At 37.6% G+C, this 16,245-nt stretch overlaps 2 protein-coding genes across 7 annotated transcripts in view; one reads left to right on the top strand and one right to left on the bottom strand.

Moving 5' to 3' along the window:
- Nucleotides 1–608, bottom strand: part of RQCD1 (RCD1 required for cell differentiation1 homolog (S. pombe)) — a 25,152-nt gene extending 24,544 nt beyond the window's left edge. The window contains exon 1 of the mRNA XM_014531117.1: nt 223–608. Within this exon, the coding sequence (XP_014386603.1) occupies nt 223–246 (24 nt within the window). The 5' untranslated portion in view covers nt 247–608. The remainder of the gene's footprint in view (nt 1–222) is intronic.
- Nucleotides 609–762: 154 nt separating this feature from the next.
- The window catches only part of USP37 (ubiquitin specific peptidase 37), a 76,795-nt gene continuing 61,312 nt past the window's right edge, over nt 763–16,245 (top strand). For 2 of the 6 annotated variants that reach the window (XM_014531051.1, XM_014531047.1), the window contains exons 1-5: nt 763–957; nt 4,628–4,768; nt 8,264–8,487; nt 12,477–12,648; nt 14,373–14,473. In XM_014531051.1, the coding sequence (XP_014386537.1) occupies nt 8,332–8,487; nt 12,477–12,648; nt 14,373–14,473 (429 nt within the window). In that variant the 5' untranslated portion in view covers nt 763–957; nt 4,628–4,768; nt 8,264–8,331. Of the gene's footprint in view, nt 958–1,039; nt 1,051–2,600; nt 2,612–3,495; nt 3,501–4,606; nt 4,769–8,263; nt 8,488–12,476; nt 12,649–14,372; nt 14,474–16,245 lie in introns of those variants that run through there. The other 4 variants (XM_014531049.1, XM_005883425.2, XM_014531048.1 and 1 more) reach the window with 4 other exon arrangements.

Here is a 16,245-nt window from a genome sequence, read left to right as displayed (position 1 = left end):
CGAAACGCCACGCAAGAGGCCACGAGAGCCGGCCGGCGAGCAAAGTGAGGGCGGGCTCCACCACGGCCAAGGCGAGGCGAGGAGGAGGGCCGGGGCCTCGGGGGGGAGAGGGCAGGAGGCGCTGGACTCCGGGCTCGACACAGGGACCTAGGAGGAGGCCGAAACGCAGGGCTAGAGAGAGAGAGAGGTTCCGGGCCTAGGCCGGGCGGCCCAGTCACTTACCGCAGCCGTCGCCAGACTGTGCATGTTGGGAGTGGCAGCCGCTCTACGCCCACCGCCGAACGCTCCCGACCCACGTCCCCACTTCAGCACTGAAGCCGCCAAAGATGATGAACCGCCGCAGCCGCCATCCGCCTTTGGCTCGCTCCGCCCCTTCGCAACCCTATGACCTTTCACCCCTGACCCCTTCTGAACAACTTATTCCCACCTCCTAGCTCTCAGCAAAGTATGTCCTTTGCCTCTTAAGATTCAGGACCTTAAGGACATCTGCCACCTACTTGTCCCCGCATCCCCTGGGAGGTACCCCGAGAGAGGGGCGTGAACTCCCACCCTACTCCGGAGGCCCGTGAAGGGCGGGAAAAAGTCCTGGGAGGACAAGTAGTGCGCATGCCCCAGACGAAATGAGGGGAAGTCGAAAGTGAGTGAAGTGGCCATGCGCATGCGTGCTACTATGGGGCGGAGCTACCTCCGCGGACTCCGCTCGGTGCTGGGGCGGAACGAGGGCGTGGAGGGGCGGTGTTTGCAGGCTTGCGCGCACGCGCCCTGTCCGGTCGCGTCGAGTGTGCGTGCGTGCGTTGCGTGTTTGCGTGTGGTCACAGTTCCCGCCATCAGCCACTCTCCCTGACTTGGGGTAGCGAGCTGTAGACCTCCGTTTGGGTTCGGCGTCCCTTCCTTCCTTAACCTCCATTCTTCCCCCTCCGCGCGGACTCGGTGCGAGCCCCGGACTCACAGGCACAGGTAAGACGGGCCCAGCGAGCTTCTCCACTGAGCCGTTTTCCGAGACCCCCCTTGCCCCGTGCGGTCCGCCCACTCGGCGTTCACTCTTCTGGAGTTCGCCCTGCTGCTGCTCAGCCTGCCTCCATCCCCTCGCAGCGCCCCTGGCCTCACACGTACTCCACTAGGGTCTATCCCTAAGCTTTCCTTCTTTGACCTGGTCCTAACTGTCACTCGCTTCCTCCGCAGCCCGAACCTGCCCCATTTCGCTGGGGGCTGTCGCCGTCCGCCACTCGCCCCTTAACGAGGCCTCTCTAAAGGGAACTTAGGTTGCGGTAGCCGCACATCCGTCAGGCCTTGGACAGGGTACTCTTTCACTCTTGACAATTCTTCACCTTCCTCTCCTAATCATCTCTAACCAAAAGGCATGGATTGTATTTTTGTCATGCATTTGGTTGCTCCCCAGCTCTAGACATCAGATCACGTTGTCAAGTTTACATATTTTGGGGCATGGTCCATGAAAGGAAATGATAATCGGTGACAAAATCCTGTGTTTCGGAAAGTTGGCCTGTACTGGTTTTGTGGTAGTTCTTTCAAAAATTTGGCTCTGCCTAGGGATAGGCCCTTTTTGGGGGTGGCAGTATCTGAAAAGTATCTACCTGGAGATATCTAAGAGAGGATGTCAAGTAGACAGTTGTATATATTGGGTTGGTGCTCAGAGGAGAGTTCTGGGCTGGACATACAAGTAAGTGTATATATGTCATCTGCCACCATGATGGTAAAGCTATGGATGTGGATGGAATTGCCTAAGGAGCGTACGGTGCTAGAAAAGACAGGGGCCTAGGATGGAGCACTGAGGGATTCTTGGCATTTAATAACTGATCTATTTCTGCACATCTTCAGGGTCACTTTTCTAGTTGAAGCCACAATCCTCATTCACCTGGACTTAATGTCACTGATACCCTGTTTTCTCATCTGTAAAATGGGAATAAACATCACCTTATTGGATTGTTATGAGGATTAAACGCAGTAACCATAGCATGCACATGGCCTTCCGTCAATAGCCAGTAAACATTAATTGTTATTGTAAGTGTTGTTATAAGTTGAATCACTCAATACTTTCCTGTTTGGTTGCCCTGTTTTCTTTCATTCTTGCTGCTTTCACTCTCCTCCCGAAACCCAAACAAAGCACATCACTTGTCCATTCAGCAGTAACATGTCATTTCTCCGCTTAAAACTCTTCAGTGGATTGCCCATCACTAGTGTTTATTACATTTAGGGTAAAATTCAAAATCCTTACAGTGGTTTACAAGATTCTTCATAATCTGATTCTTTCCTGCTTTACTAGCTTCATCTTGCACATCCTCCCTTCCCTCTCAGAACTCCAGTCACACTGCTTTTCATTTCTTCAGTCACACCAAATTATTTTCTATCGCAGGGCTTTTACACATTTTGTTCTGTTTGCCTGGATTGACCCAGCATGACCATCCTTCACTTAACTCATTCTTCAGTTTTCAGCTTAAGTGGTACTTTCTAACTCCTAACTCCCAAGTCTTAAGTCAGGTACCGTATTATAATCTCTCATCAAGCCCTGCATTTTATATCATTTTTCAGAAATTCTAATTATATCTTTATTTGTGTGATTATTTAAAGTCTGACCCTACTAGAATATAAGCTAGTAATTATTTTATGTCTCTTTCTCAAAAATTTGTTAAGTGAATAAGTAAACTGGAGCTTGCTGTAAGAACCATCATGTCTTTTGGAAGCACCAGTTTACTGATATTTTTGTCATTTGAATATTCACTCTACAAACAAATTAAAGAACACAAAAGAAAAAACAACGGGTTTTCCATGGCTTTGGATGATTTTACATTCTTATGTCATAAAACCATTCAGATTTTAGACACTTTAAGTGGAGATAAAGTTTATCTAGGTCAACTTCTCTCTTTCAGCCATAACACTAATTTTATCTCTGTGCATTTGTTTTATGGATCTTTTTAAGAAAGAAAGCCCTTAAAATCAGAATAGTGGTTTATATATCTTAACAACAGGTTAAACTATGAGACCAGTGAGGATGATGTTTTCATAAACAGATAAAGGAAAATGTCATATTTAAGTTGTTGGTGGTGGATGTGAAAGAAAGTATTAAAATTCAGTAATTTGTGTGTATATAGAACAACATTTTTGTTGAGAAGTAGAAAATAAAACATAGGAAATGTATGAATGCCAAACAAAGAGGCATTTGGATTTATTTTATAGGTAGTGAGTGATGAGCTGTTAAAAACGTTTAGGAGGAAGTTTCATTTAATCAAGTTGAGTAAGTTCTAGAGATATGCTGTGAAACATTGTACCTATAGTTAACAGTACTGTATTGTACAGTTAAAAATGTGTTAAGAGAGCAAATCTTGTGTTAGGTATTCTTTGTGTGTGTGTGTGTGTGTGTGTGTGTGTGTGAAGTATTAACACAGAATTTAAAAATGTTTGGGAGGGAATTGGCATCAATGGCAAGTATTTAGCACTTACAAAGTGCCTGTTATTTTGCAGGAGTACAAAAGAAGATAGGACAGGTCCTCCTTCCTCTCTCCCCCTCCTTCAGGGAGAAAGTTAAGAAGATAATTAGTGCATATTGTACTTTCTTTGGTAGGAGATAAAAGAAGTAGTTTTTTAGAAAGGGTAAAGGATTCATTGCTGGAATCACTTTCATTGATGAGGATGCATTATGGTAGTGGTTAAAAACGTAGATTCTGATGTTAGACTTATTTTTGTCACTTACTGACTATAATCATGGATAAATTACTTGAACTCTCTTAGCTTCAGTTTCCTCATCTATAAATAGATATTAATACCTGTTCTTTAGGGTTATTGTGAAAATAAATGCGTGTATGGTGCCTAGCACTGTGCTTAATAAATGTTGTGTAATAAATATTAGATTGGAGTGGTAGCAAAGTGATGTGTTTCTGAATTAAGGTAGTAGTTACAAAAAGATGGGGTTTTTGATAAATGAGAATGAGGTTAAAGCTGATGCTAAGATTTTTTGCCTCAATGATGGTGGGAGGACAAGTATAGGGAAGCCTTCTGAGGGCATGGACTGTATAATTTTCACATTTGTATCCCTACCACAGTGTATCAAATTAGAGTAGCTCAATAAATGATTTTTTTAGAAGTGAAAAAATCAGTTTAAAGTTGTTTTAGTTTTCAAAAGGCAATGAGAGATTTAGAGATGCTTCGATTTGAGAAAGAAACCTGTAAAGCTAGTTTTGAGAAAAGTAAAAACTAAGTTTATCAGTTTTTTAAAATTTGTAACAGCACCTGGTGGAAGTGGTGTTTTAAGACATAAAACATCCTTATGTAACAATGTTTATAAAGTCAACAAAGGATGTATTCTTTTTCACTGCCTTCATAGTTTCAAAATGTAGCAGGGATAAACCAAGATACAAATGGATCAAGGTACAACTCCTCCTGGAGTCCCTCAGTTTGCACACAGATCCCTAAAGTTCTGTTTTGTGTGTGTGTGTGTGTGTGTGTGTGTGTGTGTATCCTGAGCATTATGTTTTAAATTTTTTCAATAAGGTTAAATTTGTGGCTTTTAAATAATGAAAAGGTTAATCTTTGTTGTATAAATGATCACTTTTAACAATCATTTTAATTTTGTGAATTGGATTATTTTTAAGAGGCATAATTATATTTCCTTTAGCTGAGTTGATGGCTTCCGAAGAACTGGGATAGCTGCAGAATATGAGTAGTTCCCCAAGAAGATTGCATTGCCTTTGGCACAAGCATCAGAATAAAGGTGAATCGTTATTACATAGGGTTTTTCAGTAAAAGTCACTGAAAAGTAAGTAATGTTTTTATTTTAGATATGTTTCCAAGAGTATGCATAGTGGCAAGAATTGACCATTTTCTTTCTTCTGTTTTTAGTAACAATTTTCATGCTTTAGCATGTTTTGTGTGTGTGTGTGTGTGTGTGTGTGTATTTTTTTACCCACAGAATGCCTTTCTAGATAAGGATATTTTCAAAGCAATACCTAAAATAGGAACATTTATTTAATTATTTATTTTTAAGCTGTAGGTTTTTATTTTTTGTTAATCCTCACCCAAGGATATTTTTCCCATTGCTTTTTAGAGTGAGTGGAAGGAAGGGAGGAAGGGGGGGAGGGCGGGAGGGAGGGAGAGAGAAATATCGATGTGCAGAGAGGCACATCGATTGGTTGCCTCCTGCACACTCCCTGCATGAAGTCAGGGATTAAACCTGCAACTTAGAAATGTGCCCTTGACTGGGAATGGAACCATGACCTTCAGTGCAGGGGCTGACACTCTGACCACTGAGCAATACCAGCCGGGGCTAAAATAGGAGTATTTAAATATCTGTCCAGGGTATAGAAACATTTTTGGCAATGTTATTGAGCTTTCATAGAATGCACAAGGTTGAATGGTAGTTTTAATAATTGTGAAGAAATTTAGGGAAAGGAGAATCTGAATGGTGTACTTAAAGAATGAGTTTTTATTATATTTCGTCTTCCTAATATCACTTTGGTAGTGAATTAGCATTACAGAATTCAGAGAAATCTTATCTTGGTTCTAGGTTCATAGAAAGTTTAACAGTTACTGAATTATGCTGAATACTGAAAAAGAAACTCAGTTTTTTTCTCTTTAAGTTAGGTAAACCCTGAAAATATGATGATTATACAAAAATAGATATAGTTAATGCATTTAGTACAAGAGCAGGTGACAGACTAAATTGAGGCATTAGAAGTTTTATTTTATTGGTTCTGCCAGTTTTATGTCCTGCACCTTTCAGGGTTTCTTCTTTCAAAGAAAGAGAGGTTGCTAGTAGAAAAGGTTAAGAAAATATTAAATATCTGAAGTAAAATTTTATATGTGTAATGAAAACTGCATCAAATATTTAAAAATTATATATAGGGAAACAAATAACAATTAAGTTTTCATTTTTTATTAACTTTAGTGAACATTGAAATCTTCATCTCAAATTTTTGTTAAATGCAATTTTTAAAAACAAGTTTTTGTTGGAGGAATTCAAGGTTAATAACCTTTATTTACTTTTGGTCTGTAAGGAAAACACTAAGATAATTATACTATCTAAATCTGACCACAGTAGGAACCCAAAAAATTTGATGAGGTGAGTGAATAACAATAAAGGACTTACAATGCGCAACACCTTTTAACTATTCAAAGTGTTTTCACGTCTCTTTTTAAATTTCATTCCCACTTATTTGATGTATACTATCTAGAGGCCTCAAACTAGTGGTCCCCAGGCTGTACCCTGCCTACAGGTGGGTTTTGTTTGATTTGTAGCTTTTATTTTTTTTTTTTTAATATTTTTTATTGATTTCAGAGAGAAAGGGAGAGGAAGAGAGAGATAGAAACATCAATGATGAGAGAGAATCATTGATTGGCTACCTCCTGCACGCCCCCTACTGGAGACTGAGCCCGCAACCCAGGCATGTGCCCTTGACCGGAATCCAAACTGGGACCCTTCAGTCCACAGGCTGATGCTCTGTCCACTGAGCCAAACCTGCTAGGGCTGATTTATAGCTTTTAAAAATAACTTTGAATTCACTGACCACAATTAAAAACGGGCAGGTTTACATGAAAATTGGGATGTCATTTTCTTGAAAAATTAGATGATCTGGCAATGCTAGGTTCACTTATTTTCACATGAAAAAATTGACTAAATTTGAATAGCAGTTTTCTTTTGTTTAATCCTCACCTGAGGACATAGGTAGAGAAAGGAAGTTAGAGACAGACAGATCGATGTGAGAGAGAAATATCAATTGATTGTCTTCCTTACGCTCCCCGAGGGTCAAACCTGAAACTCAGGTGTGCGCCCTGACCAAGAACCTCACCTGCACTTTCAGGACACTGAACAGTGCTCATCCAACTCAACCACTCTGGGTGGGGTGATTAGTGGTTCTCATATTTTGAATGCCTAAGTCATCTGTGTGACTTGCCAGGCCTTATAGGCAGTTGGATTGGTAATCCCTGTTAATTTATTTATCTGGTATCTTTGGAGAAGGGTATTATAGACCAGGAATAAATTCAGAAAGTGGACACTAATTTCATATTAAGAGCTGGGGTCTATTTAATGCCTAATGTGTGTTGTTTAACTCCGCAACACTGTAACATTTGCTGTACCTATTTTACAATTGAGAAAACAAATGGTTAGAAAAGATAAGTTATAAATTATATCAGAGCTGGTTCCTGATATCTAGACCTAGTCTGTTTTGATGACTACTTTATTAAAGCTTTTCTAGGTTAGCTGTTTTTGCAGATGCAAAATTTAATGAATTTTTTAAAATTTATTAAATTATAAGCAAGAATCTGTATTAGAGCAGTGTTTTTAGAGATTTGAAGTGTATAAATAAAATTTGTTTTTTAACATTGTGTGTGATGTAATTTGATCTGAAATTCATTGTAAAGATACCTGGAAGGTATATAGACATAGAATTGTATAATACACATGCTATTTGATAGCATTCTGTGCTATTACTAGAATTGTATTTATGTATTGACATTTGGTAAGCTAATTTGAAGAGTTGTAGACATTCTATTGTAAGTCGTTTTTAAGTTATTAGAAGTTTATTTGGGAAATTTGAATATTTGTCATGGATAAAATTGATAGTCTTTCTGGGAATGATAATATTAAATATAAATGATAGGTGGTTCTTAGGAAGACAGATTATATTGTTAGTTTGTTTTCCCTAGAAAATAAATGGTTTTCTCAAATAATTCTGGAGGTTAAACTAATTTGATTTTTCTTATAGTTTGTATTAATTTAATGTCTTCTAAACGTGGATATGCTTAGACTACTTGGTGATATGATTTGATATTTTGGAAGGAGCTCCATTCTAAGAAATGAAGTCAGTTGACTGAAAATATTTTTTTACGTATATTTGAAGTTCAAGATGCATTAGTATTCATGAAGAAATGTAAAAATTGGTCACATTGAGAATGGAATCTTTAGTATTATCGATTGGCACGCCTTTAGAGGCAGCACTTTGACTTGTTAATGGTGCAAAATGCAAAATTTAGGCACTAATAGACACAGGTGCAAGACACATGGCAAAGAAGAGAATGTGTATAGAAGAACTAAATGTTGGTTAGATTCAGACACTTAACATGAGTGACTGCTTTAGTTGTCTTTCTTATCTGTGCCATCCAGCTAATCAAGGCCTTTAAGGATGCTTAATAAAATGTGGTTTATGGAAATGGAGAAAAAGACATATAAGATGGTTCACTAACTGTTCTCTTTCATACACTTATTTTTAATCACTAGTAAATTGTAACTTTTAATTTTATTTTTCTTTCTTAGAATCTGTTGGGTGAAGTTGTATTTTTGTTTTATAATTTTGCTAGAAGCAATTTATTTTTAAAGAAAGTATGTCTCCTCTGAAGATACATGGTCCTATCAGAATTCGAAGTATGCAAACTGGGATTACAAAATGGAAAGAAGGATCCTTTGAAATTGTGGAAAAGGATAATAAAGTCAGCCTGGTGGTTCACTACAATACTGGAGGAATTCCAAGGATATTTCAGGTATTACCAACTTTTGATTTGGAATAGATCTTCCATCACATCCTTTAGTGAATAGCTGTTCTGTGCCATATTGAGAATCATGGTAGCCCTTCTACTAGATTAATATTTCTTGTTTTTTATTTCCAGGACACTGATACTGTTATGTTCTTATTTTATAAACTAGAGGCCTGGTGCACGAAATTAGTGCATGGGGGGGGGGTCCCCTCAGCCCAGCCTGCACCCTCTCCAATCTGGGACCCCTCGGGGGATGTCCAACTGCTGGTTTAGGCCCGCTCCCCGGGGGATTGGGCCTAAGATGGCAATCAGACATCCCTCTCACAGTCCCCCTTCCGCCCCCACTGGCCTGGTCACCTCTTACTGCTCCCCCTGCCGGCCTAGTTGCCTGCAACTGCCCCTGCTGCCGGCCTGGTCGCCCCTCACAGCCCCCCCGCCGGCCTGGTTGCCCCATGCAGCCTGCTGTTCAGTCGTTTGGTCGTCCCTCACTAATCCCCCTGCTGGCCTGGTCGCCCCACGCGGCCTGCTTGTTCAGTCGTTCCTCACTAACCCCCCTGCCGGCCTGGTTGTAGGCAGCCATCTTGTGAGGGTGTGAGGGTTAATTTGCATATTATATTATATCCTTTATTATATAGGATTATTCAGCAGCATTATAGATAATATATAATAAAGAGCAGGAAGTAGTCACCATTATTGAAAAGAAAGCTAGTGGAAGATGAAACTATCGAAGCTATTTTAAAAACCACATTAGAATAACTTTATTCTTTTTTTTTTTCTTAATGTATATGATAGATTCATTATTTAGTGTTAGCTTTTAATGGGATTGATTAGTGTTATCTTAATGTTTACTTTCAAAATAATCCTGCCAGAATGGTGTATGCACTGTTCAAGGATGATAATTCAAGGTCATCCATCCTTACAGCTATTTTCTTCTAATTGCAAACTTTTAAAAAATATTATGTTTTTATTAATTTTAGAGAGAGAGGGAGGGGAAGAAAGAGAGAGAGAGAAACATTGATGTGAGAGAGAAACATGGATCATCTATCAGCTGCCTCCTGCATGCCTCCTACCTGGGGGGATCAAGCCTGCAACCTAGGCATGTACCCTAATTACTGAGAATCAAACTGGTGATCTTTGGTGCATGGGATGACACTCAACCAACTGAGCCACACCAGCCAGGGCTAATTGCACACTTAAAGGGTCTCATTATTTTATCACTGCAAAAAATAGTTAACTTTGTTTTCACTTCTATGCTGTTTATCTTGCGCAGCAAAGAACTGCTCATTTTGATATGAGTTGAAATTAAGAAAAAATGTTTTACTTACATTTTCCTGTACTTTAGAGTTCTATTTGTTAATTAAATTATACAAAATATATTTATTCTAAATGTAAAGTACCCTATAGAAGAACAATTTATAAAACTTTATGCTTGAGAACCTGAGCTGAGGTAAAATTGCCATTTATCTTTGCTTTTTAACTATGAAAATAAATTGCTTATGATTTTGTCTATCAAAGATATACATAGTTTTTGTGGGGATCTACTGGTGAGCATTGGAAGACCTACTAGATAAATTTAAGAAGAGCTATTAGCTGGGAAGATATTCTTAAATAGATTAGAAGAAAGACATGGTGACATGGGTAATAGAAACAATAGTAATTTCTGCCATATATGTACACCAAAGTGCCCATTTCAATGAAAGATTGTTTTCCAAATAGAGATTTGATTTTTCAGTCCTCAGCCCAAATTAGCACTAAATAAATATTTAAAGCAAACATAGATCTTCAGGAGCATATGATTCTACATGTGTTTCCACCCTCATCTCAGTTTTACATCAGGTTGCATTCAGCATTCGTTAACCACCTACAAATTGCTGTGGTGGGTACTGTAGTAAGGGCTAAGAATATAGAGCTGAATAATACACTTTTCCTCTCGAACTTAGAATCAAATGCATTCGCAGCTGTAAAAATATTTCAAAGACATGTGGTATTAAAAAAAAGATATGTGGTGTGTATATATATATATATATACAATGGAATATTACTCAGCCATTAAAAAGAATGAAATCTTCCTATTTGCAACTATATGGATGGGACCTAAAGGGTATTATGCTAAGTAAAATAAGTTAAACAGAGAAAGACAATTTTTATTGTTTTATTGATTTTAAAGAGAGAGAGGAGGGGGAGAGAGAGAAACATCTGTGTGTTGTTCCATTTATTTATGCATTTATTGGTTGGTTCTTGTATGTGCCTTGTTTGTGGATCAAACCTGCAACCTTGGTGTATCTGGACGATACTAACTAACTGAGCTACCCGGCCAAGGCTTAACTTTCATTTTTTAAAAGAGGTATATTGATTGATGTTATCTACTTTTCTATTGATATTAAAGTGTTCATTTATACTTCGGAGTTAAAGCATCTAAAACTAGTTATTGTGTTTTGTGAAAAAATTTCTACTCAATGACATGAACTTAAGACCTATCTATCACTTAAAATTTAAATATAAATTAAGTCTGACTGGTAAAATTATTTTTTTCATTCTTTATCTGAATATTGGTAAAGGTCAATTTTTCCTAATCAAGAAATGAAATTCGATTACTTCCTTTTTTATGCTGTTCAGAGAGTATGTCTTCACGAAGATAGCTTTAGAAACTTTTGTATACGCCTGCTGAGGGAGAATATTAAAGAACAGGTTTGCCTGATTGGCAGGAATTATTTAGGTAATAAACTACAAAATATATTAATTCTAGGAAAAATTTCAGCCAAGAGCATAGAAAAGTTATCACTTGAAAGCACATGTCCAGAGTCTGGAAGAGTGTAAGACAAGTTACTGAACCAGTTCTGGGGAGTGGAAGAAGTAAGCTAAGATAGTTTTAGGGTGCTCATGTTCTTTGTGATTGAATAAAAGTTAAATGAGCCTGCTTAAACAATTAAAAAAGAAAAAAAAGATGTTCTTATACTGGTAATGTTTTGTTTCAATGTGTGAGAGTGGAATTCTTTTGAGGATTATAATTTGAATTAATATGTCCTATTTACATTACAGCTATTTACACCATTTGCCAGGTATTTTATAAGCTTTTGTTGAAAAGAAAAAGAAAGCCTCTAATCCACTATGGCAGCAGTCGCCAACTGGTGGTCCTGGTCCGTGAGGTCCGAAAGGTTGGCAGCCGCTGGTTTAAGGAGACCTTTGGAGCAGTGGTCGCCAACCAGTGCTCTGCGAGGTCCGAAGGTTGGCGACTGCTGCACTATGGGGCTTTCTAAATCGATGATGGTATAAAAACCTACCAAACTCTGAAAATTAACTCCCTCAGTTTTTTTGTTGTGTTGTTTTTTATTTTATTTTATTATTATTTTTTAAAATATAAGCTGCCTCCTGCACACTCCCTTCTGGGGATGTGCCCGCAACCAAGGTACATGCCCTTGACCGGAATCAAACCTGGGACCCTTGAGTCCGCAGGCCGACGACGCTCTATCCACTGAGCCGAACCGGTTAGGGCTGTTGTGTTGTTTTTTAAAAAATTAATTTATTTTTAAAGTTTTATTAAATTGATTAGGGTGACATTGGTCAACATGAACATATAGGTTTTATGTGTGGGTTTCTATGTTACAAGATCTGTTTATTGCACTGTTTGCCCACCTCCCAAAGTCAAATATCTTCTCCTGTCACTTTATATTAGGATCCCCTTCTAACTCACTAGTTTTTATAACTTTGTAACTATACCTGAAAATATGCAATTTCCTACCATAAAAACAAGACTGCTAGGATTACAATGTAAAATAAAATTTAATACTATGTGTTTGCCTCTTCTAAAAGTGAAATCTTTGATTTAAATGTGTCAAGAAGTGGGAACTATTTTTGGTTGGGGGAAAAAAAACCTAATGTGGGGAAGAGTAAGAAATGTAACTTAGAAAGTATAAAGTTTAGTATTCATTATACAACTTATATACTTCATTATCATGTTTTTAATGATAAGATCATTTCCCTTTTGTGTTAATCAGCTAAGTCATAACATTAAAAATGTGGTGCTTCGACCCAGTGGAGCAAAACAAAGCCGCCTAATGTTAACGCTACAAGATAACAGCTTCTTGTCTATTGACAAAGTACCAAGTAAGGATGCAGAGGAAATGAGGTTGTTTCTAGATGCAGTCCATCAAAACAGACTCAATGCAGGTGAGCACTAATTATCCCAAGGTCTGACATTAATAGTTATAAAAGAATATTACTAGGCTGTAGACCAGTATCCCTGGTGAACATTTATGCAAAAATCCTCAACAAAATATTAGCAGACGAAATTCAACAGCACATTAAGAGGATTACACTATGACCAAGTGAGTTTATTTCTGTAATGCAAGGATGGTTTAAGATATGAAAAAAATCAATCAGTGTAATACACCAAATTAACAGAATGAAGGACAAAAACCAATGTGATCATCTCAATGCAGAAAAAATATTTGATAAAATTCAGCACCCTTTCATGATAAAAAATACTCAAACTAGGAGTAGAAGGAAACTACCTCAGCATAATAAAGGCTATATGTGAAAGCCCACAGCTAATATCACAATGATGAAGACTAAAAGATTTTCCTCTAGGATGAGGAGCAAGCCAAGGATGCCCTCTCACCACTTCTTTTTTTTTTTTTTTTTAATCCTCCTTACTCAAGGATATTTTTCCATTGGTTTTTAGAGAGAGTGGAAGAGAGAAATATTGATGTGAGAGAAATGCATCGATTGGTTGCCTCCTGCATGCACCCTGACCAGGGCCTAGGCTGGGGAGGAGCCTGCAACTGAGGTACATGTCCTTGACTGGAATTGAACCCGGGACCCTTCGGGTCGGCAGGCCAACGCTTCTACCCACTGAGTCAAACCAGCTATGGCCCCTCTTTCACCACTTCTATTCAGCATAGTACTGGAAGACCTAGTCAGAGCATCCTTTATTTTACCCCAGCAGTTATTATTTTGAGTTTATCCTATAAAAATCGTACCATTAGTGCAAGGGATCGGAAAGGATATTCAGCATTGTTTTCAATTTTTAAAAATTAAAACATTCCAAATGATCATCAGTGGGAATTGACTAAATTAAGTATAAAATCTTTTTTAAAGTATATACAGTACTTTGTGTGTTCTTTATTGTTGATTTCTTTGGAATACAAGCCATTTCACTTGCTGAACTTACAGAGAATGTTTTTAAGTATACATTATTAGAAATATATCTGCCACTGGTTCTGACATGTCTTCTTGGCATTCATCCAATGTCAGTGTTCATGCCATAGACACATGGTGACTAACTTTTCTATAGTGTTAATTACCAAATATCGATATAGGAGAATTTCTAGCATTTTAATTTTGCATTTAAAATTTTGTCCTAGCCCTAGCCGGTTTGGCTTAGTGGATAGAGCGGTTTGGCTTAGTGGATAGAGCGTCGGCCTGCAGACTGAAGGGTCCCAGATGTGATTCCGGTCAAGGGCAGATGCTCGGGTTGCAAGCTCGATCCCCAGTAGGGGGCGTGCAGGAGGCAGCCAATCAATGATTCTCTCTCATCATTGATGTTTCTGTCTCTCTTTCCCTCTCCCTCTCTATAATAAATAAAAATGCATTTAAAAATATTTAATCCTTATATTATAAGGCTTATAACAACCCTATGAGATACTTTAAAAAATAAAATCTTGTCCTATTATATGTTTCCAAATTTTTGCATGTTACTTCGTTTTTTGCTTGAGGCTAGCTCTAAATTTTAATTACAATTTATATCAGATGTGCTTTCTATTCAGAAAGAATTGGTTAATAAGCACTTTAATTTATTTCTGCTTCTCCTTCTGCAATGTTATATACTAATAATGGCAAATCTCTATATTAAAGTAAGTGATTTGGGATTTTTTTTTTTTCTTTTGCACTAGCCATGAAACCTTCTCAGGGGTCTGGTAGTTTTGGAGCTATTCTGGGCAGTAGAACCTCACAGAAGGAAACCAACAGGCAGCTTTCTTACTCAGACAATCAGGTATGTTCTTTTGAATCTAAAAGCTTTTTTAAAAAACAATAGACATTCTATAAGGTAATTGCAAGAAATAGAATTTAGACTGTAATACCTAATAATTCTGGCTTTGTCATAAGGGTCTTTTCCACATACCTGAAATTTACCATTTTAGCTATTTCAGTCTCCAACTATTTTTTATGAACGTCTTTCTAAAATTTATCACTTCCCTTCTTACATAGTTTTACAGAATACAATTTAATCTTTGCTCAGTGTCTCATGTCTTATGAACTGCAGTAAAGTACAGTATGGTTTTTAAAAGCATAGCTTTGGAGTTGTATGTGAACTTGAGATTTGGTGCTGATACTTACTAGCTGTGAGTCATTGGAGGGATTCTTTAAGTATCCTAAGCCTTAGCACCCATCTGTAAAATTGAGACAGCAATGATATTTTAAGGGTTGCTGTGAGATAATGCATGTGAATACCATATACTAACAACCCTGGTCAGAGTCTGCTGCTACTATTTCTATGATGCCATTTGTGTCTGTTCTACATTATGAACTTTGCCCCCATACTATATGATACCAGACTCTTTTGTTAAAGTCTTCTGTTTGCTTTTTAAATAGTTTTTCTTTCATAAATATTCAGCCAGCCATGAGATTTGCTATGCACTGTTGCAATTAAACAGTCCTATATCTCTTAATTTTTTTTACAAAGTGAAACTGGGCACAAAGAGAAACTTTGGAACTGATTACTTTTATTTGGCTGTGCATCAAGGTGATTACTTAGTCCATTTACTGAGATAAGCAGTGAACAAAATTTCATTTTTGTTAGTTTGTTGTTGTATAGGATGGGTGGGATTTTTTTACTAAATTTTAGTTGAGGTATAATTGACATTCAATAAATTGCACATAATTAAAGTACAGTTTGAAACGTTTTGACTTACATATACATATCTGTAAAATCATCACCACAATCAACCTAGTGTACATAGCCATAACCCTTAAAAGTTTCCCCATTCTCCCTTTGTTGTCCTTCCTTCCCTCTCCCTCTCTGGTTCCTATCCCTAAGCCACAGACGATTTGCTTTCTGTCACTATAGATTAATTTGCATATTCTAGAGCAGCCGTGGGCAAACTACGGCCCGTTTGAAATGAATAAAACTAAAAAAAAAAAAAGACCGTACCCTTTTATGTAATGATGTTTACTTTGAATTTATATTAGTTCACGCAAACACTCCATCCATGCTTTTGTTCCGGCCCTCCGGTCCAGTTTAAGAACCCATTGTGGCCCTCGAGTCAAAAAGTTTGCCCACCCCTGTTCTAGAGTGTATATGAATGGGATCAATGTGTAATTTTTTTATTTTTTTTATTTTGGTCTGGCTTTTTCACTCAGCATAACTACTTTGAGATCCACCCATTTACTAGTATAGGTAGAAATGTAAGCTGTTGAAATATTTAAATGTGTAAGCATTATCATGTATAACAGAAGCAAATATTTGTACTCCATAAATAATTCCTATTTCCAAGATTATAAAATTAATTTGTGGGTTGTGACTAGCATTAAATAAAAAAAGGAAAGAATAGAATAGAATAGAATAGAATAGAATAGAATAGAATAGGTATTATACATAGTAAGGATAAGTATTGGTTTCTGAAACTTTTGTTTCATTTCTATTTTACATGTATGTGTAATAGGTTGCAATGTAAAGTGTCTTCCTATGGGGTCAAATAAAGTTGAAGATAATGCAAAACAGTTTGCATATAGTATGCTACCATGTATATAACAAAAAGAATAAAA

The sequence above is a fragment of the Myotis brandtii genome, unplaced genomic scaffold (genome assembly GCF_000412655.1).
Source record: "Myotis brandtii unplaced genomic scaffold, ASM41265v1 scaffold79, whole genome shotgun sequence".
Taxonomy (NCBI): Eukaryota; Metazoa; Chordata; class Mammalia; order Chiroptera; family Vespertilionidae; genus Myotis; species Myotis brandtii.
Note: the sequence above shows the minus strand (reverse complement) of the source record. Positions and strands in the feature narration are given on the sequence as shown.